The 25,304-nt window shown below is 58.0% G+C and overlaps 1 protein-coding gene across 3 annotated transcripts; it reads left to right on the forward strand.

Annotated features, from left to right (window-relative positions):
- The first annotated feature begins 930 nt into the window (after window positions 1-930).
- Window positions 931-25,027, forward strand: Celsr2 (cadherin EGF LAG seven-pass G-type receptor 2). 3 transcript variants are annotated; one of them, XM_005076647.4, is made up of 34 exons: window positions 931-4,285; window positions 9,004-9,651; window positions 11,594-11,816; window positions 12,125-12,240; window positions 12,413-12,501; window positions 12,940-13,097; window positions 13,400-13,563; window positions 13,705-13,830; window positions 14,153-14,319; window positions 14,601-14,888; window positions 14,971-15,145; window positions 15,345-15,486; window positions 15,806-15,926; window positions 16,336-16,519; window positions 16,680-16,781; window positions 17,419-17,513; window positions 17,650-17,859; window positions 18,323-18,506; window positions 18,634-18,762; window positions 18,864-19,044; window positions 19,162-19,329; window positions 19,426-19,552; window positions 19,658-19,858; window positions 20,157-20,331; window positions 20,602-20,714; window positions 20,843-20,922; window positions 21,009-21,135; window positions 21,220-21,342; window positions 21,721-21,848; window positions 22,047-22,135; window positions 22,239-22,424; window positions 22,556-22,726; window positions 22,832-23,066; window positions 23,398-25,027. In XM_005076647.4, the coding sequence occupies exons 1-34, from the start codon at window positions 970-972 to the stop codon at window positions 23,423-23,425; spliced, it is 8,769 nt and encodes a 2,922-aa protein (XP_005076704.2). In that variant the 5' UTR covers window positions 931-969; the 3' UTR covers window positions 23,426-25,027. The 3 variants fall into 3 exon arrangements, with proteins under 3 accessions (XP_005076704.2, XP_040607987.1, XP_012973557.2); XM_040752053.1 differs by having other exon boundaries at window positions 23,538-25,027; XM_013118103.3 differs by lacking the exon at window positions 22,239-22,424.
- The last annotated feature ends 277 nt before the right edge of the window (window positions 25,028-25,304 follow it).

Raw genomic sequence — 25,304 nt, forward strand, 5'->3', positions numbered from 1 at the left:
AGACTTTGAAATGTGGAACGAAGACTTTTTAGTTCTGTCTGACCTGGGACCTCTATGATGAGGACCAATGAGGGCTCTCAGGGATGGTAAGACTGGAAAGATGCCTCGTGTGTCTGTGTCCATGTCCACCCCCACCCCCGCAGGAAGGCCTTCGGAATATTTTGAAACAGCACTAGCTACATGGTTATCATACCCTGTGTGGCTTCTGACTGTTCATTCCTCTTTAAGCTATGGTAGGGAGCCAGCACTGGCCTCGAGCATGTCTGATGGATTGGCAAGAAGAATGCTACCAGCAGCGGGAATCTTACTTTGAGTATCTGTGCAGAAGAGGGCGCTGGGTGGGACCCACCTCCTTCGGCGCGTTGGGCGTCGCCGCTTTAAGACGGCGGCGGCGCGAGCAGGTCTATGGTAATGAGCCGCCGCCGCCACCGCCGCTCTGCAGAGCTTGCCCGCCCGCCGGGGAGGCGAGGGAACGCGGGTCTGGGCCCGGGACCGCGGCGACCGGCAGCAGCCGCGGCGAGGACGCTGAGCGCGAGAGGGTGGCGCAGGGCGAACGTTGGCAGCCAGGCCCGGGCCGGAGCGTGCGACTCCGCAGGCGCAGGTGGGCGATCTCACGCGGGCAGAGGGGACACTGTAGGTCTCGGGAACCGGGGACCCGGCAGAGCCAGGGGTCCTCGCGGCCGGCGGGCGCAGGTGGAGAGCGTCCGGAGAGCAGGTGGCGGCGCAGTGTGAACCCGCAGTGGTCGCGGTGACTCGGGAGCGGGCCGGGCTTCGAGAGCGGTGTAGCCCGGCGCATCGTGGGACTAAGCGCGCGGCCCCGCCGAGCCATCTAGGTGCAGGCCCTGCGGGACGCACAGGTGGCCCCCGGGGACCGGCGCCCCGGCCCGGGCATGAGGCGCGGAGGGGCCGGCAGGAGCCGGAGGAAGAGCCTCCGCGGCTGTTGACCCGGCTGGCCGGGAGCAGGGAGAGATGCGGAGCCGGGCTGCCAGCGCCCCCCTCCCAACGCCGCTGCTGCCTCTGCTACTGCTGCTGCTGCTGCTGCTGCCGCCGTCGCCACTGCTGGGAGATCAAGTGGGGCCCTGTCGTTCTCTGGGGTCCGGGGGACGCGGCTCCTCTGGGGCCTGCGCCCCCGTAGGCTGGCTCTGCCCAGCCTCCGCTTCGAACCTCTGGCTCTACACCAGCCGCTGCAGAGATTCGGGTATTGAGCTGACTGGCCACCTGGTGCCCCACCACGATGGCCTGAGGGTCTGGTGTCCAGAATCAGGGGCCCATATCCCTCTTCCGCCGTCCCCTGAAAGCTGCCCCTGGAGCTGTCGTCTCCTGGGTATTGGAGGACACCTTTCTCCACAAGGCAAGCTGACCCTGCCTCAAGAGCACCCTTGCTTAAAGGCCCCACGGCTGAGATGCCAGTCTTGCATGCTGGCACAGACCCCAGGGCTCAGGGCTGCGGCGGAAGGATCACCAGAGGAATCTATGGGTGGGCGCAGGAAAAGGAATGTGAACACAGCCCCCCAGTTCCAGCCTCCCAGCTACCAGGCCACAGTGCCTGAGAACCAGCCAGCTGGTACCTCTGTCGCATCCTTAAGAGCCATTGATCCAGATGAGGGTGAGGCAGGTCGACTTGAGTACACCATGGATGCCCTCTTCGATAGCCGCTCCAATCATTTCTTCTCCTTGGACCCAATCACCGGTACTGTCACCACAGCTGAGGAGCTGGATCGTGAGACCAAGAGCACCCACGTCTTCAGGGTCACTGCCCAGGATCACGGAATGCCCCGACGGAGTGCCTTGGCCACACTTACCATCCTAGTGACTGACACCAATGATCATGACCCTGTTTTTGAGCAGCAAGAATACAAGGAGAGCCTCAGGGAGAACCTGGAAGTAGGCTATGAGGTGCTTACAGTCAGGGCCACCGATGGTGATGCCCCTCCCAATGCCAACATTCTGTACCGCCTGCTCGAGGGTGCTGGAGGCAGCCCCTCCGAAGTCTTTGAGATTGATCCTCGCTCTGGGGTGATCCGAACCCGTGGCCCTGTGGATCGGGAAGAGGTGGAATCCTACAAATTGACAGTGGAGGCAAGTGACCAGGGACGGGACCCTGGCCCACGGAGTTCCACGGCTGCTGTCTTCCTGTCGGTGGAAGATGATAATGACAACGCACCCCAGTTCAGTGAGAAGCGCTATGTGGTTCAGGTGCGGGAGGATGTGACCCCAGGAGCCCCAGTTCTCCGAGTCACAGCCTCGGACAGAGACAAGGGCAGCAATGCCCTGGTGCACTACAGCATCATGAGTGGCAATGCTCGGGGACAGTTCTATCTGGATGCTCAGACCGGGGCCCTGGATGTGGTAAGCCCACTTGACTATGAGACAACCAAAGAATATACACTCCGGATACGGGCTCAGGATGGTGGCCGGCCTCCACTTTCCAACGTCTCCGGCCTAGTAACAGTGCAAGTCCTGGACATCAATGATAATGCCCCCATCTTTGTCAGCACCCCTTTCCAGGCCACTGTCCTAGAGAGTGTCCCTTTAGGCTACCTAGTTCTGCATGTCCAGGCGATTGATGCTGATGCTGGTGACAACGCCCGCCTGGAATATAGCCTGGCTGGTGTTGGGCACGACTTCCCCTTCACCATTAACAACGGCACAGGCTGGATCTCTGTGGCGGCCGAGTTGGACCGGGAAGAGGTTGATTTCTACAGCTTTGGTGTAGAGGCCCGAGACCATGGCGCCCCAGCACTGACTGCGTCAGCAAGCGTCAGTGTAACCATCCTGGATGTCAATGACAACAACCCAACCTTTACCCAGCCGGAGTACACGGTACGGCTCAACGAGGATGCGGCCGTGGGCACCAGCGTGGTGACAGTGTCAGCCGTGGATCGAGATGCTCACAGTGTCATCACCTACCAGATCACCAGTGGCAATACCCGCAACCGTTTCTCTATCACCAGCCAAAGTGGAGGGGGGCTGGTTTCCCTCGCCTTACCCCTGGACTACAAACTTGAGCGGCAGTATGTGCTGGCAGTGACGGCCTCGGACGGCACAAGGCAGGATACAGCTCAGGTCGTGGTGAATGTCACTGATGCCAACACCCACCGCCCCGTCTTCCAGAGCTCCCACTATACGGTAAATGTGAATGAAGACCGGCCAGCAGGCACCACGGTGGTATTGATCAGTGCTACGGATGAGGACACAGGTGAGAATGCCCGAATCACCTACTTTATGGAGGACAGCATCCCCCAGTTCCGAATCGATGCGGACACCGGGGCTGTCACCACCCAGGCTGAGCTGGACTATGAGGACCAGGTGTCTTACACCCTGGCCATCACTGCTCGCGACAACGGCATTCCTCAGAAGTCTGACACCACCTACCTGGAGATACTGGTGAACGATGTAAACGACAATGCCCCCCAGTTCCTGCGAGATTCCTACCAGGGGAGTGTCTACGAGGATGTGCCTCCCTTCACCAGCGTCCTGCAGATCTCAGCCACTGACCGTGACTCCGGTCTCAATGGCAGGGTTTTCTACACCTTCCAAGGAGGGGATGACGGAGATGGCGACTTCATTGTAGAGTCCACGTCAGGCATCGTGCGGACGCTGAGGAGGCTGGATCGTGAGAACGTGGCCCAGTACATCTTACGCGCATATGCAGTGGACAAGGGGATGCCACCAGCCCGCACACCCATGGAAGTGACTGTCACTGTGTTGGATGTGAATGACAACCCCCCTGTCTTTGAGCAGGATGAGTTTGATGTGTTTGTGGAAGAGAACAGCCCCATCGGGCTGGCCGTGGCCCGGGTCACAGCCACTGACCCAGATGAAGGGACCAACGCACAGATCATGTACCAGATTGTGGAGGGCAACATCCCTGAGGTCTTCCAGCTGGACATCTTCTCAGGGGAGCTGACTGCCCTGGTGGATCTGGACTATGAGGACCGGCCTGAGTATATCCTGGTCATCCAGGCCACATCCGCTCCCTTGGTAAGCAGGGCTACTGTCCACGTCCGCCTCCTTGACCGCAATGACAACCCGCCAGTGCTGGGCAACTTTGAGATTCTTTTCAACAACTATGTCACAAACCGCTCAAGCAGCTTCCCTGGGGGGGCTATAGGCCGTGTGCCTGCCCATGACCCTGACATCTCAGACAGCCTGACGTACAGCTTTGAGAGAGGAAATGAGCTCAGCCTGGTCCTACTCAACGCCACCACGGGAGAGCTGAGACTGAGCCGTGCACTGGACAACAACCGGCCCCTGGAAGCCATTATGAGCGTGTTGGTGTCAGGTAAGGGAGATGCCCGGTGGGGTTGGGGTCAGGTAAGGGAGATGCCCGGTGAGGTTGGGGTCAGGTAAGGGAGATGCCCGGTGGGGTTGGGGTGGGAATGGGGCTTTGCAGAGACCTGGGCAGCCACTGGAGGGAGAGTGCCATCCAAGGAGGAGTTGGTGACCCAGCTCTACCAGGTGGAGAGCCCAGAGGCTGAGGGATCAGGAACTAGCCTGAGAAGAAACCCCAGGAATCTCGGAGGCTGGCGCAGGCCCCGCCTGCTGCCTCAGGCTGGGCTGGGCTGCTTTGGTTGGCTGCCCCCTGCCTACCAGACTGTGACGCGGTGGGGAAGTGTTGTGAGACTGCCCCGACTGTGGATGCCAAGAATTGTGAGAAAAGGGCGCGTGGAAGCCTGGAAGGCTAGCCGGGCTGGGGGAGGGGAAGGGAAGCCCTGTCACCCTCATTAGAGTGGTCCTGTGATCTCACACACAGCCTTTGGCAGGTCAGGGGGCTACAGGGACAGGGTTCCACCAAGGGTCAGGACCCTGCTGTCCTCTCCTCTCCCTCGGTCTCTCGGCAGAGCTGCTGACACGGACTTTGTCTAGGGCATTCTTTTCCCTCCAGGCAGAAAGAGCCTGGCTTGGCTGCCCCTTCGGAGCTCCAGGCAGGAAGCAAAACCAGGGCTCATTGTCTCTGTCCAAACAGACCTCACTGTCCTGACTTCTTGGTTGAGGTCTGGCTTGGGGGAGGGGCTGCAAGGAAGCCAGGGCAGAGGAACCTTCTGGGCCCCCAGATTCCCCGTGGGCTGCTCCTGGGGTGCTAGGCCATCCGTGCTGATCATGATGGCCTATTCTCAGGAAAACAGACACGGGGTTCTGATGCAACAGGGCGCCTGAGTGTTGAGAGAAGAGACTCTAGCTAGGGTCCTGATGTGCTGGGGAAAGAACAGAGTTCTGGGGGCATGGGAGCCTGGCTGGAACCCAGCCTGGGCATTCCTGCTGCTTGGCCAAGCGCTCAGCCTGCAGATACCCCCTCCTCCCCAGACAGCGGGACTTAGGGGAGGAAAGCAGGACTGGGTGACAGTTTTCTATCTTTCTCTCAGCTCTGGGGGTGAGAAGTAGGGGGGCAGGCTCAGTAGCCAAGCCCCTCACTGAGTCTGGGAGTTGGGGCTTGGGGTGGAGGAGGATGGGACTGCTAGCGATTTTCTCAGGGCTGAGGCGGGGCATCCTACTCTTCCCTCACATGTCAGGCAAGGGAAGATGGCCCCAACCCCTCCTGCTCATACTTCTTGCTGGACAGATACTTCCTGGTCCCACCCCTCAGGTGTCGTCTCAGGGAGAACGAGCTCTCAAAGGCTGTGCGTTAGGTTTGGAGTCTCCTGAAGCTTCGGTTCCCCTCCAGGAGGAGGCAAGGAGCACCCTCATGTGTGCTCTCCCTCCTGCCCTCCATCCAGAGCCTTCTGTCGCGACTCTGGCTCCACAGCTAGGGCCAGTGTGGAGGCCAGCACACTCCGCCTTTGCTTCCCTACCGAGGCACGCAACCCTCTAGGCTAGTGGGAAAGGCTGGGGCAGCACCTAATGCCACTGTGGCTGGCCCTTGCCCTCCCTCCCCCATCAGCCCTGACCCTTGGAGACAGTCACCAAGGCAACCCCAAAGTTCAGGAGGCTGGGTGAGGGGAACTGACGCCCACTGCCCCTTTGTCTCCCTTCTCTGCTTCTTTGTCTGCTCCCTCCTTCCCACCCTGCCCGTGGGGACCCTCCTTCACTGCCTGTCTGTCACCTTCTCCCCTGCTCCTGTGTCTCTCTCCTTCTCCCCCATCTCCTCGGCTGCTGGCTCTTTTCCTGGGTCTTTGTTTTCCCCTGTTGGTCTCTGCGTTTAGATCTGGCTTCTCCTCTTCCCTAAGGCTGCAGCTGCCCCAGCCCGGGCGCTATGGCTCCCTGCAGCCCAAACGGTCCCGGCTGCTGTCTTTCTTAGACACACAGGAGAACCTGCCCAGGGCCTGCTCACCTCCCAGACAGCAGTCTCTGCCAGAAGAGGAGAGCCTGGGAGTCTGCTGCTGGCATCTTCCCGGGTGTAGCTGGCTGAGGCCTAGACCCAGGTGGTATTTCCTGGGTGAGAGCCTACCCCAGCGTTTCTGTTGGAAACAACTCAGGCAACACACTGGTCTCTCCTATTCCCAGCCTGCCTTAGCACCTGAGGGGAGACCTGGGTCAAGGCAGGGAGGAAGGACAAAGAGGAAGGAGAAAGAACATGGGGTTGGTTGCTGGGGTGGGACAATGACAGAGGGGCAGGTGGCCACAGATGGTGGGCCAGATGGGAAGCAGCAGAAACACTCTAAGAGAAGGGCACGGACAGGGCCTGGGTTGGTGGAGGGGCGCATAGAGGAGTGTTGGTTCCCAGGGCCAGGGGATGGCCAAACTTCTGCTCATTGGTCCAGGGGCACTGTGGAGAGTCCTGTGTTAGTTTCTGTCTGGAGGAACTTCCCATCCAGAAAATACTGGGCTGTGACATCAGTTCCTGCTCAGCCCCCCGCCCGAGTGACTGCAGGCTTCTGAAAGGAGGAGGCAACGGAGTCTGATCCTCATCGGGGCCCACGAGCAGGCTGGAGGGCATGGAGGGTGGTGGGCAAAACAGAGGGCAGAGGTCAGCAGCAGTCATGGCAGCAGGCTGGTTAGGAAGCAAGCAGATCGCAGCGAGGGGGCTGGAGGGCAGGGAGGCAGTGGGCGGGCCCAGGGCACAGCTCAGATGGGGGTCTGCCTTCAGCCTGGCTGGGCTCAGCCAACTGCCCGAGGTAGCAGCCACCTGAAGTAAGTGACATACACAGAGTAGAGTCCCATATGCCTTTCCTACTTCTGCCCCAGCAAAACTGGCTCCCGCTCTGTCCCACCTGGGTACAGATTTTTTGCATCTGATTGGAGTGTCTGCTGCCATGTTTTCCTCTTTCTCTTCCTTCCTTCCTTCCTTCCTTCCTTCCTTCCTTCCTTCCTTCCTTCCTTCCTTCCTTCCTTCCCTCCCTCCCTCTTCCTTCCTTCCTTTCTTTCTTTCTTTTCTTTCTTTCCTTCTCCTCCTCCTCCTCCTTTTTTTCAAGACAGGGTTTCTCTGTGTAGCCATGGGTGTCCTGGAACTCACTCTGTAGACCAGGCTAGCCTTGAACTCTGAGATCTGCCTGCCTGTCTCCTGAGGGCTGGGATTAAGCATGTGCCACCACCACTGGCTTGCTGCTGTGTTTTCAAGACACTTCTATGTCCAAAGGATTCTCATCAGCATCTTAGTTTTTACCGAACCCTCACTATGTGGAAGACATTGTATCAAATAGGAATGCCCCTGTAGCCCTTCCGACCCGTTTCTCTTTCTCTGCAGCCCAGTTGTCATTTCTCATCTAAACAGTCCGTTCCCATGTGCTGCACACGCAGGTGTGTGTGGCACTTCTGAGCGCCTGGCGTGTGGGTGGAGTGAGACACCAGTGAATGTGTTCGTACTTAGCTGTTTATAAGTGAGTGTGCTGCCTGGGGGTATGGCAGGCAGACCTTTGGGTGCAACTCGGTGAGCCAAGTTGGTGATGAGTAACTAAGAGGCCCTAGTGCCAGAGGAGAGAGCAGCCCCGTGGGTCTCAGGGTAGAAGCTGCCCAAGCTCTTCTGTTTCTGCTCAGATTCCCCACCCCCACTCACTCTTTCTTTCTCTGGCTCGGAGCAGTGGATGGCGTTGCCACCGGTTAAGGTGGCTCAGCTGGATTTCCTGGGGTGGGGTCCCCCAGGCTACCCAGGGCTGGGCGGGAAGAAGGCTTTGCGTGAGAGGTGTTGCCATGGGAATAGCAGGCTTGCATGGAAGCAGTCAGTCATGGAGCTGAGTGCGAGGGGAAGCTGATGGCCCACTGACCCAATTCACCTTCCTCTCCCAGCCTGCTTCAGCACAATGGTTAAAGAGAGGCAGGGTTACAGTGGAGCAGAGATGTGAGGGGAAGGGTGGAGTCTCATGGTACTCTGGGCCCTCTGGAGCAGTAAGCAAGGGACACAACCCAGAGACTGGTCTCAGGGGACAGGGTTTATACTGAGTAGGGTAAAAGGCATAAACTCAGGACGGTAGTTCACGAATCATGCCGAAGAGTACTGGGAAGATATGCAAAGAGCAGTTTTTTTTTGTTTTGTTTTTTTGTTTTTTGTTTTTTCGAGACAAGGTTTCTCTGTGGCTTTGGAGGCTGTCCTGGAACTCGTTCTGTAGACCAGGCTGGCCTCGAACTCACAGAGATCCGCCTGCCTCTGCCTCCCGGGTGCTGGGATTAAAGGCGTGCGCCACCAACGCCTGGCGAAGAACAGTTTTTGAAAAGCCTCATCTCCTTAAGCACATCTGGGGTGACCTCTCAAGGAGAGACTTGCCTGCAAAACACATCTCACTGGCCACCTTTATGCCATCTAGAAAAGGGTTTTCTTGGGTACCTTGTAGGGTGTGGACTGGATTTTGGCCTATTTGCACCCTCTATTCCTGGGGCTCCCTCCTCTTGGCGCTCCCCCTTCCTGGTGCTCCCACTCCTGGTGCTCCCTCCTCTTGGTGCTCCCCCTTCCTGGTGCTCCCACTCCTGGTGCTCCCTCCTCCGGGTACTCCCTCTCCTCGCTCCCTTTTCTTGACCGCTCCTCTGGTGCTATCATGCAAACCTGCTCTGCCCAAAGCCAGGGTCTGTGGCTTGGCACTTCTGTCTCTGTGTACCCCTAGCCTAATGCTGACCCATGCCACTTCTCTTCAGATGGTGTCCACAGTGTGACCGCCCAGTGCTCACTACGCGTCACCATCATCACAGATGAGATGCTCACACACAGCATCACACTGCGCTTGGAAGACATGTCCCCAGAGCGCTTTCTGTCACCGCTGCTGGGACTCTTCATCCAGGCTGTGGCAGCCACGTTGGCCACACCTCCAGATCACGTGGTGGTCTTCAATGTGCAAAGAGACACCGATGCCCCCGGGGGCCATATCCTCAACGTGAGCCTGTCAGTGGGCCAGCCCCCAGGCCCCGGGGGTGGGCCGCCCTTTCTGCCTTCAGAGGACCTGCAGGAGCGCCTGTATCTCAACCGCAGCCTGCTCACCGCCATCTCCGCTCAACGCGTGCTGCCCTTCGACGACAACATATGCCTGCGCGAGCCCTGTGAGAACTACATGCGCTGCGTGTCCGTGCTGCGCTTTGACTCCTCTGCGCCCTTCATCGCCTCCTCGTCCGTGCTCTTCCGGCCCATTCACCCCGTCGGGGGCCTGCGCTGTCGCTGTCCACCCGGCTTCACGGGCGACTACTGTGAGACTGAGGTGGATCTCTGTTACTCAAGGCCTTGTGGACCCCACGGGCACTGCCGCAGTCGAGAGGGTGGCTACACCTGCCTCTGTCGCGATGGCTACACGGGTGAGCCTAGGGCAGGGACCGCGAGGGCAGCCACCGTGGGGGCAGCCCTGCAGGGCTGACGCTCTGGTCCAAATCAGGCTAATGATGGGGCTGCCTCGTTCCTCCCAAGAGTCCAAACGGCAGCTGCGCCAGGCACTCCTGGATCCTACTTGCTGTCTGACAACTGCCTGCTTAGGAAGTCAGAATGGGGAGCCTTCTGCTCGCCGTGCAAGCCCACACACCCACAGCCCACACTGGCACATGCACGCCTGCACGCATACCCACTGAGACTGTGTAATTGAGGTCAGTCCTGCACCTGGGCTTGTGTCCCAGCTTCGCCACTAACAGCTGTGTGAAAATGAGAGTTACTTAGCTTCCCTTCCCACAGTATTTAAGATGGAGACAACTGATTTATTTAGGTCAAAAGTTGCTTGAGAGGACTCATGTAAATAATTGGACACTCAGAGAAAGCTGGCTTGTGGAAAGTGTTGGCTTTTCTTTAAGTGCTGAGGGGAGGTGACTTGATCCAGTTAGAGGTGTTGCTGGCCTAGGGCCAGGACTCCATAGTGCCGAGTGAATCCCTTCGTTAACTTGTAGTCAGACTTTCCCCACCCAGGAACTGGAGGAAGGCGCTGAGGAGCTGGGGTTTGGAGGCATGGGAGTTCCAGGACACTGTACGTGTAGCCCTAGGCAGGTGGCTCCATGTCTGCCTTCCTATTGGTCTGTGGCTGCAGGTCTCTTCACACCCCCTGCCCTTCCCCGATCGCTTGTCCATCACTTCCCTCCCAGACTCCCGGGCCTCAGACTCGCTGCTTCTGCCAGGAGCGTAGGCAGGCTCAGTGCCTCCTGCTGTAGCCTCCTGCCCAGAACTTGCCAGACTTGACTCTTCTGTGCTGCTGCTGGGGGTGGGGGTGGGGGAGAAGGGAGGGGAGTCTTTGTCCAGGAGGATGGGGAAGGGGCTTAGAGTAGGCGAACAACAGTTTCCATGGAAACTAGAGCCAGCCACTAGGCACAGGAACTGAGAACTATCTCTGGAATCAGTATGGGGAGGGAGAGAGGGATTTTCTCATGTGATGTCTGGATTTTTTCTTTACTCCTCTGATTCCTCATCTATCCTCAGGCTCAGGCCCCATCCCCAGTGTCGTCTCAGTGCAGAGGGACCCTTAGTTAAGATCTCAAAGTTCTGTTCACAGAGAAGCCCTAGCTTACCTCACACTATTGACCCAACCCATAACTCAAACGGAGGTGGAAACCTGGCCACATCTCTAGGGAAGAAAACCGATCTCCATGCCTGACAGAACAAAGGCGCCCGTGGGACGGGGGGCAGGAGGGCTGGTCTCTAGGTCCCTCCTTTCTTGGCATTCGCCTCTGCAGGGGCCAGGGTCTTGGGACCAGGGCCCCTGACGGTATGAGGAAGGGCCAGAGGAGCTTGCAGCAGAGACATGTGGAACACGGCGAGAGCGGTGTGGTGGGCTGGTGTAGGACAGGGTTCAGAGAAGAAAGCCACTGGAGGGGAGTGAGGATGCTTGGGAGAGTCTGGGAGGGTGGCAGGGGATGTTACCAGGGATGTGTTAGCCTTTCATCACTGGATGTACCTCAGAGAAATGGTTTAAAACGAGGAAGGTCTCACCGTCACGCGGTCTCTGCAGTTTCTGTGCTTGTGACTGGCTCCTCTGCTATAAGCGAGCCAGAGAGGCAGGGCATCGTGTGGCAGAGCAAAGCTGCTCCCGCAGGTGAGGGGCCTGGAACGAGATCTAGCCATTTGTGGCGTGTCTCCAGTGACCTGCTTCGTCCGGTGACACTCCTCCTCCTGATGTTTCCGGTGCCTTCTAAAATGGCACCGTCAGCCGGGACCAAGCCTTTGCCATCTGCGCTTTGGGGGAGGGTTCATATTCAGACCAGAGTAGGGGACCCCCAGCTGCTGCCTCCTCGGGGCCTCACCCTGCTTGTCCTCTCTCCCCAGGTGAGCACTGTGAAGTGAGTGCCCGCTCAGGCCGTTGCTCTCCAGGTGTCTGCAAGAACGGGGGTACCTGTGTCAACCTGTTGGTGGGAGGTTTCAAATGTGACTGCCCGTCTGGGAACTTTGAGAAACCCTTCTGCCAGGTGACCACGAGAAGCTTCCCTGCCCGCTCCTTCATCACCTTCCGTGGCCTGCGCCAGCGTTTCCACTTCACCCTGGCCCTCTCGTGAGTGGCTGGGCCCTGGGGCGTCTCCCGACAGGTGGGGCAGCCGATCGGGCAGTGAAAGCACTGAGAGCTGCTGTTGGCAGAGCACTTGGAGTGACCTGTCTGCTTTGCCACTCTCGGGATCTGCCTGGCACTCTTCCTTGAGGATGGGGCGCCAGGATGCCAGGGCTATTGTTTGGGTTCACCATCTGCATTCCGACCCCATAGCCTTAGCCAAAGGGTCAGCTTTGGTGTTGCTTGGGCGGATGGGGTACTAGCGTGCAGGTGGGTGCCCCTTTCCTTGCCCCCACGGTCAACCTCCCATACAGGTTTGCTACCAAGGAGCGTGATGGGCTTCTATTGTACAATGGGCGCTTCAATGAGAAGCATGACTTTGTGGCTCTGGAGGTGATCCAGGAGCAGGTCCAGCTCACCTTCTCTGCAGGTGAGCCCCATGCCTCATGTTCTTGCCCATCTCCTAAGGTCTTATGTCTCCCAGCCCTTGACCTCGAGTCATATACCTTCCCTCCCTCCTGGCCCCCATCCCTAGACATGCCCGAATCTCTGCCACTCCCAACACTCTTCCTGTGACCCAGCTTATCTGGTCCTTTCTCTAGGGGAGTCAACCACCACCGTGTCCCCGTTTGTGCCTGGAGGGGTCAGTGATGGTCAGTGGCACACAGTGCAGCTGAAGTACTACAATAAGGTGGGTGTTCGTGAGGGACAGAGAATTTAGAGGGAGGCCTCTGATCTTGGTGTACATGTTTGCCTAGACCTGGGTGGTTTGGGTTTTTGTTTGTTTGATTGATTAGTTTGTTGGTTTTTTTCAAACCAGTGTTTCTCTATGTAGCCTTGGCTGTCCTGGAACTCACACTGTAGACTAGGCTGGCCCTGAACTCAGAGATCCACCTGACTCTGCCTCCTGAGTGCTGGCATTAAAGGCGTGCGCCACCACGGCCAGGCTGACCTGGGCGGTATTGTCATAGCTCTTGTGCCTGGGAAGAGGGAGGGGATGTGCCCCTTGCCAGGACATTTCCATCCCACGGGGTAGTCCTTGATTGCGGGTGTAGGTGTATGGAGAGTTACAACGCTACGCTGGTCTGTGCTGGGTTCTCTGTCTACGGCCTCCCTTCTCTGTCCACAGCCAGTGTTGGGCCAGACAGGGCTTCCACAAGGCCCATCTGAGCAGAAGGTAGCTGTGGTGACTGTGGATGGCTGTGACACAGGGGTGGCTCTGCGCTTTGGAGCTGTGCTGGGCAACTACTCCTGTGCTGCCCAGGGCACCCAAGGAGGCAGCAAGAAGTAAGCGGGAAGGGAGGGCCAGGAGTTAAGGAGCGAGGGTAGTGCTGTCCAAGGGAATAGGCTCTGGGGTGGGAACTAATCAGATGTGCCCCTCCTTACGCTGGTCAGGGTTGGGGAGTTAGCCAGGCCTTGGTGGGCTGTGAGGGGAGAAGCGTGCTCTGAGGCCGCACATTTCTATACTGGGTGTCTGTATAGTACCTCCACTTCCTGGGCACTGTCCCGCAGGGCCTCTAGTGCTAGGGTATGGGGGTAAAGGGAGAACCGTAAACTAAACCCAAGTTTCTTCACATTGTTCACCCCAGGTCTCTGGACCTGACCGGGCCCTTGTTGCTGGGAGGGGTGCCAGATCTGCCGGAGAATTTCCCTGTCCGAATGCGGCACTTCGTGGGCTGTATGAGGAACCTTCAGGTGGATAGCCGGCACGTAGACATGGCCGACTTCATTGCCAATAATGGCACTGTGCCTGGTACGGAGACCTGGGGGTAGGGCCAAGGCTGGGAGCCAAGTGCCTAGAGGAGAGGCTTGCATGGCTTGGGAACATCAGCCTGTGTGGCCTTCCGTCAGAGCCGTGCCCTGGGGTCCTTGAGTTCCTTTCTTTCCATTCCAGGCTGCCCCACCAAGAAGAATGTGTGTGACAGCAACACTTGCCACAACGGTGGCACCTGCGTGAACCAGTGGGATACGTTCAGCTGCGAGTGTCCATTAGGCTTCGGGGGCAAGAGCTGTGCCCAGGGTAGGAGTGGCAGCTGGCAGAGGCTGGGGCCTGGGTGCTGTCAGTGTCTGGCATCACTGGCAGGGCTGGGGCAGGCTCTGGGCAGGGCTCCGGGAGCTGGGCTGTGGGTGGAAAAGCGTGTCTGGGCAGAGTTGGGAGCAGGTAGGCAGGAGACAAAGGGCCTAGTCAGAGGCAGGCCCTGGGCACAATGTAGGGCGGGCCCAGGACAGGTAAACGCTCTGGAGGGCGGGGCAGTGAGGGATTGGATATGCGGAGAGCCAAGGCCACCACAATTCCTACATCACTGCTCTGCCCTTCAGTCACTTTTCATCTGTCTCCCCAGAAATGGCCAATCCCCAGCGTTTCCTGGGCAGCAGCCTTGTGGCCTGGCACAGCCTCTCTCTGCCCATCTCTCAACCCTGGCACCTCAGCCTCATGTTCCGCACACGCCAGGCAGATGGCGTCCTGCTGCAGGCCGTCACCAGGGGGCGCAGCACCATCACCCTACAGGTGATGCTGGGCACGGGAGAGTGTGGCAAGCCCTGGCCTGGCTCGGGTTGTAAGATCCTTCAGGGGGTTGGATCCAGGTGGCTGGGCAGGGTTTGGGGCAAGGAGACGCTGGCTGGGCCCATTCGGTGGGTCAGCACTGCCATCTGTTGGGCATAAGGGAAATAAGCAGTCTCTGCCCACTGCCAGGCTGTAGGATGCGTTTGGTGCGGAGGAAGCAGGGCAGTGTAGATTGGAAGACGAGCCTGTTGAGGTGATCAGCTGATCTTTTTTCCCTCGAACAGCTTCGGGGAGGCCACGTCGTGCTAAGTGTGGAGGGCACAGGACTCCAGGCCTCATCTCTGCGTCTGGAGCCAGGCCGGGCCAACGATGGTGACTGGCATCATGCACAGCTGTCACTGGGAGCGAGCGGGGGCCCTGGCCATGCCATCCTATCCTTTGACTATGGGCAACAGAGGGCAGAGGGTAACCTGGGCCCTCGGCTGCACGGGCTGCACCTGAGCAATATTACAGTCGGGGGAGTGCCTGGGCCAGCCAACGGTGCGGCTCGAGGCTTCCGGGGCTGTTTGCAGGTGAGTCTCCTCTTCCGACTTCCCGTCGCGTCTCCACCTGCAGCCCTGTCACAGAGGGCCAATGTTGTTCTGATCCCCCCAGGGCGTGCGGGTAAGCGAGACACCTGAGGGCGTTAGCAGTCTGGATCCCAGCCGTGGGGAGAGCATCAATGTGGAACCGGGCTGTAGCTGGCCAGATCCCTGTGACTCAAACCCATGCCCTGCCAACAGCTACTGCAGCAATGACTGGGACAGCTATTCTTGCAGCTGTGATCCAGGTATGCTAAGGATCCTAGGAAACTGTCTCCAGTGTGAGACCTGGAGTCAGTCACACCTCTGCGCCATCATCTTCTGTACGTCAAGGATATAGCCATCTGGTGCAGTGTTCAGAGTGTGAGGAAATATGAAGAGGAGTTAGGTGGACGAGAATGCCAGCCGAGGACGGGGACTGAACCTTTCTGGTCCTTCTTGTCCCAGGTTACTATGGTGACAACTGCACTAATGTATGTGACCTGAATCCATGTGAGCACCAATCTGTGTGTACCCGAAAACCCAGTGCACCCCTTGGCTACATCTGCGAGTGTTTACCAAACTATCTTGGGCCATACTGTGAGACCAGGTAGGTGGGCCAGGGCTTATCTCTAGTGTCACTCTGAGCCTTAGGAGTCTGGGTGAGCCTGATGGTGGTGGCATATGCCTTTAGTCCCAGCACTTGGGAGGCAGAGGCAGACGGATCTCTGTGAGTCCGAGGCCACCCAGTCTACTGAGTGAGTTCCAGGACAGCTTCCAAAGCTACAGAGAAACCCTGTCTCAAATCCTTCCTCCCCAAACAAAAGAGTCTGGCTGAACTGCAGCCGAGGTTGGAAGAACCACATGTGGTTGAAGCGGGAGAGGCAGTGGCAGAGGGGACTCATACCTGTTGGGGTTTCCTTCTGCAGGATTGACCAACCTTGCCCCCGTGGCTGGTGGGGACACCCCACATGTGGTCCATGCAACTGTGATGTCAGCAAAGGCTTTGACCCAGATTGCAACAAGACAAGTGGCGAGTGCCACTGCAAGGTGACGGTCCCCCAAAGGAGCCCCTATTGTGGCCACCCTGTCCTCTCTCCTGCAACTTCTGGCCCTACAGGGAAAGCAGTGGGGATGGGCCTTCCTACAGAGAGCTGAGGGCCCTGTGCCTTTGCCCTATCAGGCATGGCAAGTGACTGTTTGTCCTCATTATCTGGGCACTATTGAATCAGTGAGCCCTGGAATAGCTATATGGGCTGTCTGCAGCCTGTTTGGGATGCTTGGCTCCTCAGTAATAAGTTCAGCTCCAAGTCTTCACCTACTGTTGAGAATGTTGAATCCTATTTCCACAAAGGCCTGGGTTAGGGGAGACTCTCTCTGGGGAGGCCACAGCTTGAAGGAAGTATCCACTAGCATCCAGGAAAGACATCTTGATCCAATGACTCTTTTTCCCTCCTAGGAGAACCACTACCGGCCCCCTGGTAGCCCCACTTGCCTCTTGTGCGACTGTTACCCCACTGGTTCTTTGTCCCGAGTCTGTGACCCTGAGGATGGCCAGTGTCCATGCAAGCCTGGTGTCATTGGGCGTCAATGTGATCGCTGTGACAACCCATTTGCTGAGGTCACCACCAATGGCTGCGAAGGTAGGGCATTTGGGACAGGTAGGTTCTGTCCTCACTGCGTGCCAAGAGCTCACATCCCAGGAGGTTACAAGTGAGGCTCAGAGTGGGCTGGGGATGTTGAGGGAAGGCTGTGGAGCCAGGACAGAGCTGCTCACAGGCGACCTTGTGTTCTTCTCTGCAGTGAATTATGACAGCTGTCCACGGGCCATAGAGGCTGGGATTTGGTGGCCCCGTACGCGCTTCGGGCTACCTGCTGCTGCCCCCTGCCCCAAAGGTTCCTTTGGTAGGTTTAGAGGACTACGACGGGATATCAAGGAGTTGATCTTCGATGTCAGTGGAATAGACAGGAAGCCCCCAGCTTGTACATCCTGGGACCCCACTTCCTGCTTTCTAGCTCCTAGAGACTCCATGGCTCACCTTCCTTCACCCACCCCTCAACCAAGGCTGACCAAGAGCACCTATATCCTCGACTCAACAGAACTGCTGAAAACCCTTCATGTCCTGGGAACAGGGCTGGGCGCTAAACTCAAAGATGAATTGCATGGGACTCCTACCTTCCGCTAACTCCCTGGTCCTGGAGTTTTGCCACATTAAAGGGAGCAGTCCTAAAGAATACTGAAGGGTGCTATTCCAGCCACAGAATGGGGGTTGATGCTGACCCTTAGATGAGCAATGTGTGGAGTACAAGGTGGTAGCTGAGTGGAGGGGGTAGTGATTCTTGGGGGTGGGGTGGGGTTACAAACCTCTGTTCCCGTGGCCTTTGCTCGCACTGATTTTGCAGAGGTTTTGACTCTAGAGTTCTGTACCCGTCTTCTTCTTTTCCTATGGGCTGTGAGTCTGTCTGACTCATGAAGTGCTCCAAGTAGATGGTGGGGCCTCCTGCATCCCCTAAGTCCCACCCTCTTGCTTCTTCCCTCCAGGGACTGCTGTGCGCCATTGTGATGAGCACAGAGGCTGGCTCCCTCCAAACCTCTTCAACTGCACGTCAGTCACCTTCTCAGAGCTAAAGGGCTTTGTAAGTAGACCCCTCGCCTTGTCTATCCACAGAGACCACTTCTGCCCCGCCAACCTCCTGAGGCCCGTTTACCCCAGAGCCCCAACCCCCACCTCCCTGTCCTGTCTGAACCCTGCCCTTCTGTCCTCCCATCCAGGCTGAGCGGCTGCAGCGAAATGAGTCAGGCCTGGACTCAGGACGCTCCCAGCGGCTAGCCCTGCTGCTGCGCAACGCCACACAGCACACCGCCGGCTACTTTGGCAGCGATGTCAAGGTGGCCTACCAGCTGGCCACACGACTTCTGGCTCACGAGAGTGCCCAGCGGGGTTTTGGGCTGTCTGCCACACAGGATGTGCATTTCACCGAGGTGGGGCTTGAAGTAGGCATGCTGGGGTCCCGTGAGAGGTCCTACTCGTGGTGATCTTAGGGAATACTCCCTTGCCGTAAGGAGCCCCACCCCTGGCGTGAGGCCTCCATGACAGCCTGTAAGCCATGGTGCAACACAGGTGATTCAGAGTATCTACTCCTACAGTGTCAGGACTCAAGCGCCTAGCAGACGCTGCTTGTACTGAGGTATGGGCTGACCTGAAGCAGAGCCCTGCCTATTAGAAGAGCATGCTGCACAAGGGCATGCAGCAGAATGAGGCACAGGAGGGCACCCTGGGTAGCTTCAGAGTGTGGAGGAAGCGGCAGCGGCAGAATGCCCATGATGGGAGTGGGCAGCACTTCCTAGGGGAGGTGCTAGTGGGTGGGTCTGTGCCAGGCACAGGCTGGAACTTGGTATGAGGTTGACCACAAGCACATGCCACTCTGACCATGCCCATCTCCAGAATCTGCTGAGGGTGGGCAGCGCCCTCCTGGATGCAGCCAACAAGAGGCACTGGGAGCTGATCCAACAGACAGAGGGTGGTACCGCCTGGCTGCTCCAGCACTATGAGGCCTACGCCAGTGCCCTCGCTCAGAATATGCGGCACACCTACCTAAGCCCCTTCACCATCGTCACACCCAACATTGGTGAGATGGTGCTGGCTGGGGAGGGGTTTGTGGAGAGAGCCCCACCCCCATTCCAAAGGGCCACCATGACAGGGAGCGGTCTGCCTGCCTCACTCAGCGTCTGACTCGTGGCCATACTCCTTTCTAGTCATCTCTGTAGTGCGCCTGGATAAAGGGAACTTCGCCGGGACCAAGCTGCCCCGTTATGAGGCACTGCGTGGGGAGCGTCCCCCGGATCTTGAGACCACAGTCATTTTGCCAGAGTCTGTCTTCAGAGGTCAGCAGGGAACATGGGTGTGGTACCAGCTTTGGCCTGGGGTACCCATGCGGACGGCACAGAGGGCGGGGCCCACTGAGTGTAGCGGCGATTCCTTCCAGAGATGCCCCCCATGGTGAGGCCTGCAGGCCCGGGCGAAGCCCAGGAGACTGAGGAACTGGCACGGAGGCAGCGGCGGCACCCAGAACTGAGTCAGGGCGAGGCAGTGGCCAGCGTCATCATCTACCACACCCTGGCTGGACTGCTGCCCCACAACTACGACCCGGACAAGCGAAGCCTGAGGCAAGTGCCTAGGACAAGGCCTGGGAGGCTGGGGTTAGTCCGGCGATTGTGGAGGCAGCTCCCGGTGATACGGCTATCTCATGGCTGCCCTGGTGACTGCGTACCCATCTACCACAGAGTCCCCAAGCGCCCAGTCATCAACACGCCTGTGGTAAGCATCAGCGTCCATGACGATGAGGAGCTCCTGCCACGCGCTCTGGACAAGCCAGTCACGGTGCAGTTCCGGCTGCTGGAGACTGAGGAGCGGACCAAGCCCATCTGTGTCTTCTGGAACCACTCAATCTTGTGAGCCTGGACCACCCTTATTCCCATAGCTTTGAGCCAAGAGTCCAGGCTCCTGGATGCCCATCGTCCTGCCCCCCTGACTCTAAATTCTTGCAGGGTCAGTGGCACTGGCGGCTGGTCTGCCCGAGGCTGTGAAGTCGTCTTCCGTAATGAGAGCCACGTCAGCTGCCAGTGCAACCACATGACAAGCTTTGCTGTGCTTATGGACGTGTCCCGGCGGGAGGTCGGGCTCACAGGGGTAGCCCAGGGCTGTGGGTGGGAACTGAGCTGGGGGGCTGGGTGCTCAGGCTCTGTTCTCTTGACCCCCCCCCCGGTACTCATCCCTCAGAATGGTGAGATCTTACCCCTGAAGACTCTGACGTTCGTGGCCCTTGGAGTCACCTTAGCTGCCCTGATGATCACCTTCCTCTTCCTCACTCTCCTTCGTACCCTACGCTCCAACCAACATGGCATCCGACGCAACCTCACAGCTGCCCTGGGCCTGGCCCAGCTAGTCTTTCTCCTGGGGATCAACCAGGCTGACCTCCCTGTAAGATACTTTCTCTCCCAGAGACCCTGCCAATGTCCAGCCCCACCAAAGCTCCCTCTAGCCTTCTCCCATCCCTGCTCCCAAGACAGTGAGTTGATAAAGGGCCCAGTCCAGTACCTGGACCACGGTTTGCTCTTCTCTAGTTCTTTCTCAACGTTCCAGCACCCCAGATGTTCTTACCTTTAGCCTGGGCTTCCTCTGAGGCAGCTCGCAGCACAGGCCTCGCCCCTGCCTCCGTCCCCTGAGTGTCCTCCCTGTGCTGGCCGTCTTGGCTCCTGATCAGTGTCCCGGCCCTCAGTTTGTTTGCACAGTCATCGCCATCTTGCTGCACTTCCTGTACCTTTGCGCCTTCGCCTGGGCTCTGCTGGAAGCCTTACACCTGTACCGGGCACTCACAGAGGTGCGAGACGTCAATGCCAGCCCCATGCGTTTCTACTACATGCTGGGCTGGGGTGTTCCTGCTTTCATCACAGGTACCCTGCCTCCTTTCCTGGCTTGGAGATTCCATGTCCCTAGGCCCTGGGCCCATGCCATGTACCCCAAACCCATAGCTCAGGTCCTGAGACTCCCTTCCCCCATACCTGGGCAAGCTGACGTTGGGTGGCAGGGGCTGGGTTTCTTCCCGGAGAGGGCGTGGGACAGCTGGCCCGTCTCTATGCGCCACACCTGGCTCTGTGAACCTTGACTGCAGCCTCAGTTTCCCCCACCCTGAGAACCCTGCTTTGCTACTGTCTATGCTCCAGGTCTGGCTGTGGGCTTGGATCCTGAAGGCTATGGGAACCCTGACTTCTGCTGGCTCTCCATCTACGATACGCTCATCTGGAGTTTTGCTGGCCCGGTGGCCTTCGCTGTTTCGGTAAGTGCTAGACAGTGAATTGGGGTGAGCAGGCTGAGTGTGTCCTCCAGATCCCCTCTAGGAAGAGCTGAGGCTTCGGGGCAGGGCAGAAACTGTCTACACTCTCTGGTCCTCTCCCCACTGCCCAGATGAGTGTCTTCCTGTACATCCTGGCGGCCCGAGCCTCCTGTGCTGCCCAGCGGCAGGGCTTCGAGAAGAAAGGCCCTGTGTGAGTATCGGCAGGGGCTTGGACACAGGGTGGGCCCAGGTGTAGAGGGCCTCATGCCGGAACTCATGCGCTCCTCTGCCCTCCAGCTCAGGCCTGCGTCCCTCCTTTGCTGTCCTTCTGCTACTGAGTGCCACGTGGCTGCTGGCACTGCTCTCTGTCAACAGCGACACTCTCCTCTTCCACTACCTCTTTGCTGCCTGCAATTGTGTCCAGGTACCTGGCCCCACCTTATGGAGAGGAAGGGAGCGTGCCTGGGGGCGGGTTACCCGAGTGTCTCAACCACTGCTGTCTCTGCAGGGTCCCTTCATCTTCCTCTCCTATGTGGTGCTCAGCAAGGAGGTCCGGAAAGCACTGAAGTTCGCCTGCAGCCGCAAGCCCAGTCCTGACCCTGCTCTGACCACTAAGTCCACGCTGACCTCGGTGAGGGTGCCTGGGTTTGTGCACAAGCGCTGTCTCTCTCGGTGGAGGGGGAAGCAGGCCCTGTTTGCTCTGTGTGCTTTTTACCTGGGTACCCTTACTTGTGCACCCCTTCCTCCTCAGAGGAAGGGGTAAAGTGGTTTGTGTGGTCTCGGGAGGAGAAGCTGTCACAGGAAAGCCCAGGCCATTCGGGGTGTTCAGTGTTGTACAGCTGTGGCATAGCTGTGACCATTGCTAGGCCCTAAAGGGAACGTAATATACAAGGAGCCTTTCACTTTAAGACACGGGCATATGAGAGGTAGGACTTGGGGCAAGTTCCTGGCACCCTGGGGCCCATCCCTCCAGTTCCCCTTCTCATTGACCTGTCTGTCTCCTGCCTAGTCCTATAACTGCCCCAGCCCCTATGCTGACGGGAGGCTCTACCAGCCTTATGGAGATTCAGCTGGCTCGCTGCACAGTGCCAGCCGCTCAGGCAAGAGCCAGCCCAGCTACATCCCCTTCTTGCTGAGGTGAGCCCTGGAATGGGAGCGCTGAGAAGGAGGGGAGACCTTGCTAAAACCAAGACCAGCCAGCTGCTAGGAACTGAGGGTCTCAGAATGGCCGACACGGCTCACAGCTTAGACTAGAGCAGTGAGGGACAAGGTAGGACCTGGGAATCTTGCTAGAGAGGCCACACTGGCCCCTACAGCATCATCTTGTCTTTTTAGGGAGGAGTCCACGCTGAACCCTGGCCAGGGTCCCCCTGGCCTAGGGGACCCAGGTGGCCTATTCCTAGATGGTCAAGACCAGCAACACGGTGAGGAGAGAAGGCCCTGGCTGCCTAGCAGGGCAGGGGCCTAGCTTTTGCTGTGGGTGGGCTGGGCAGGTGGGACAGTTGTGATCCCTCCCTGACCTCCCAGATCCCGACACGGACTCTGACAGTGACCTGTCCCTGGAAGATGACCAGAGTGGTTCCTATGCTTCCACCCACTCATCAGACAGCGAGGAAGAGGAGGAGGAGGAGGCCGCCTTCCCTGGCGAGCAGGGCTGGGACAGCCTGCTGGGTCCTGGAGCTGAGAGACTGCCCCTGCACAGTACCCCCAAGGGTGGGCCAGCACCAGGGCTGCAGCCTTTGGGGGGCAATGGAAGCCCAAGAGGCCAGGAAACCAGAACTGGGGTGGTGGCTGTCCTAGTTGCCTACACTCTCTGGGACTCACATACTTCATTTCTTTGACAGATGTGGGCCCAGGGTCTGGGAAGGTCCCTTGGCCAGGAGACTTTGGGACTACAACAAAGGAGACTAGTGGTGGTGGGCCCCTTGAAGAGCGGCCTCGGGAGAATGGAGATGCTCTATCTCGGGAAGGGTCTCTGGGACCTCTCCCAGTCCCTTCCACCCAACCTCACAAAGGTGAGCCTCCCCTAGCTCCTCCACGCTCATATTCTTCTGGTGGGTTCCCTAGGGTGCCCCAGCGCCTCCCACCTGCTGCTCACGGTACCCACCTCCTTGTCGCAGGCATCCTGAAGAAGAAATGTCTCCCCACCATCAGTGAAAAGAGCAGCCTCCTGAGGCTGCCCCTGGAGCAGGGCACTGGGTCTTCTCGGGGCTCCTCAGCCAGTGACGGCAGTCGGAACGGGCCTCCCCCTCGCCCACCACCACGCCAGAGTCTCCAGGAACAGCTCAATGGGGTCATGCCCATCGCCATGAGCATCAAGGCAGGCACCGTGGATGAGGACTCGTCGGGCTCCGAGTGAGTCGGCTCGGGTGGGAGGAACAGGGTGTTACCTGCAGAGGTCCTGGCTGGGGCAGAGCTGCCTCTGAGCTCCAGCGGGCTACTCTGTCAGGCAGTCGGAAGACAGACGGGCTAAGTGGAGTCCAGCTCCCTTGTGTGCCCTGACAGCGTGGTGCTCCGTCGGGGGGGATACTAACCCCCTTGGGCTTTAAGAGCTGCAGCAGCATGCGAGGGGGAGCCGGGCTGCTTTTCTGTTTCTTTCTCTGGTGGAAGCTGCTCACTGTCCCCTCTGCTGCCCCAGCTAATCCTCTGTCTGCTTCTCTGCCACTCTCCTCCCCTGCCTCTCCAGATTTCTCTTCTTTAACTTCCTGCATTAACCCTGGGCCGGTGTTCCTTCGTGGGTCCCGAAGCTCCCCTCCCTTCCCCTGCCGCGCTCATGCCCTACTCCTGTCTTCTGCTTTATCCTGCTCCCTCTGCCTGCCCAAGCAGCGATGAAACATCCACCTGAGGAGCCTGGGCCTTGCACCTAAGGCCATCTAGTGCCAAGTCCCTCCCCCACCCCCCCTCACTGCACTTTGGACCCCTGGGGCCAACATCTCCAAGACAAAGTTTTTCAGAAAAAAGGAAAAAAAAAGAGGAAAAAAAGAATTTAAAAAAAGGATCTCCACTCTTCATGACTTCAGGGATTAATTTTTTTTATACGCTGGAAATGGATTCCCTTTCCCTTCCCAAAGAGGATAGGACCTCCCAGGACGTGTCCCAGCCTCTCTTCAGTCTCCCATCTGCTGTGCCTCTGGGAGGAGAGGGACTCTTCGGGGGCCTGCCCCTCATTTGCCATCACCAAAAGGAAAGGACAAAGCCACACGCACCAGGGGCTTGTGCCCCTGCAAGGCTGCACCGGACAGACAGGCCTCAGCTGCCGAGGGGTCAGGACAAAAACGGCATTTCTCATCTGCCAATTCCACCTCTCCCAGGACCTGAAAAGCCCTGTCCGGCCAGGGGCAGAAGGACTCATCGCCCCTGGACCCCCAAATGCTGCATGAACCATTTTAAGGGGAAGCCTGTGCCCCCACATGGGGAATGATTACCCCAGCCCCTCTCCTTTTCCTGGGCTCTGGCCATGTGCTGCAGCCCAGGTGTTTGCTCAGTTTGCTGACCCCAAAGTGCTTCATTTCTCCTGCCCGACCTTCGGGGAGGGCCAGTCACGCTTAAGTTACGCTTCTTTGCCGAGTGTGTGGCACCAGGAGAGACAGTAAGCACAGAGCTGGCTTGCTGGCCCCGAGGGGCCTCGAGCACAGGTTTCCAGTCTGGGTTCTGGTGCCCACTCACCCCTCCCATATCAGACGAATGCTGTTTTGTCTGACCTGCCGTGGCCTCTGAGACATGTTCTATTTTTAACCCCTTCCTGGAATTGACTCTCTTCTTCAAAGAACCAGGCCCTGCTCCTTGTCCTCCTGCTTGACCCCAGCTCCCTGTGAAGAGAGAGTTAATATATATTTTTATTTATTTGCTTTTTGTGTTGGGATGGGTTTGTGTCCAGTCCCGGGGGGTCTGATACGGCCATTGCAGGCTGGGTGAGTGTAGCGGACCTGGATTTGGGGCCTACCATCCTTCCTCTTCTGCTTCCTCAGTTTTTGACAACCGCTCTTCATTTGAGTCGCCCTTCCGGCTAAGCATGTATCCCAGACTTGTCACTGACTTCCCTTCTAAAGCAGGTGGCTAGAACCAAGGCTGGCTTGGCCTCTGGCTTTCCTGCCAGGGCTTCTCAGCTGCCTTCTGCCCTCAGCAATTCCTGTAAAGGGTTAAAAATTTAACTGGATTTTTTTAAACTACTGATGACTTGACTTAAATACAAAGATGCTGGAAGCTCACTTGATACTAACCATCAGATTGTACATTTTGACTGTTGCTGTAAATATGGTAGTTTTGGTTTTGTTTTTGGTCCCCCCTCATACTACTGAATAAACTAGTTCTGTGCAGGCACTGTGTCACCGTCATTGGCTTCTGTGTTGAAACCTGGGTGGAGGCTAGGATTTGGGGAAACAGGATAGGTAAAACCTTGAAGTTCCCTCGGAGGACAACGAAACTAAAGCCGTATCAGCACACTGCTCTGAGCCTGGCTGTCTGAAGGATGATAAGTTGGGTGGGTAGCAGGGTATCTTTGTTCCCCAGGTTATAGAACTGGCCCAAGAGGCTCTGCAGATCGGGCCGCATCCCAGATAGGAACAAATTTTCTGGGGCAGAATTCAGTAGCTA

Source organism: Mesocricetus auratus, unplaced genomic scaffold (assembly GCF_017639785.1).
Source record: "Mesocricetus auratus isolate SY011 unplaced genomic scaffold, BCM_Maur_2.0 Super-Scaffold_100009, whole genome shotgun sequence".
Classification (NCBI taxonomy): domain Eukaryota; kingdom Metazoa; phylum Chordata; class Mammalia; order Rodentia; family Cricetidae; genus Mesocricetus; species Mesocricetus auratus.

What these genes read in the sequence shown, in the direction of transcription:
- Celsr2 (XM_005076647.4), top strand. Translation starts at nt 970, where the DNA reads ATGCGGAGCCGGGCTGCCAGCGCCCCCCTCCCAACGCCGCTGCTGCCT. An exon ending in CACTTCACCCTGGCCCTCTC is followed by an intron (nt 11,817 to 12,124) that starts GTGAGTGGCTGG and finishes CCTCCCATACAG; the next exon opens with GTTTGCTACCAAGGAGCGTG. An exon ending in GAGGACTCGTCGGGCTCCGA is followed by an intron (nt 23,067 to 23,397) that starts GTGAGTCGGCTC and finishes CTGCCTCTCCAG; the next exon opens with ATTTCTCTTCTTTAACTTCC.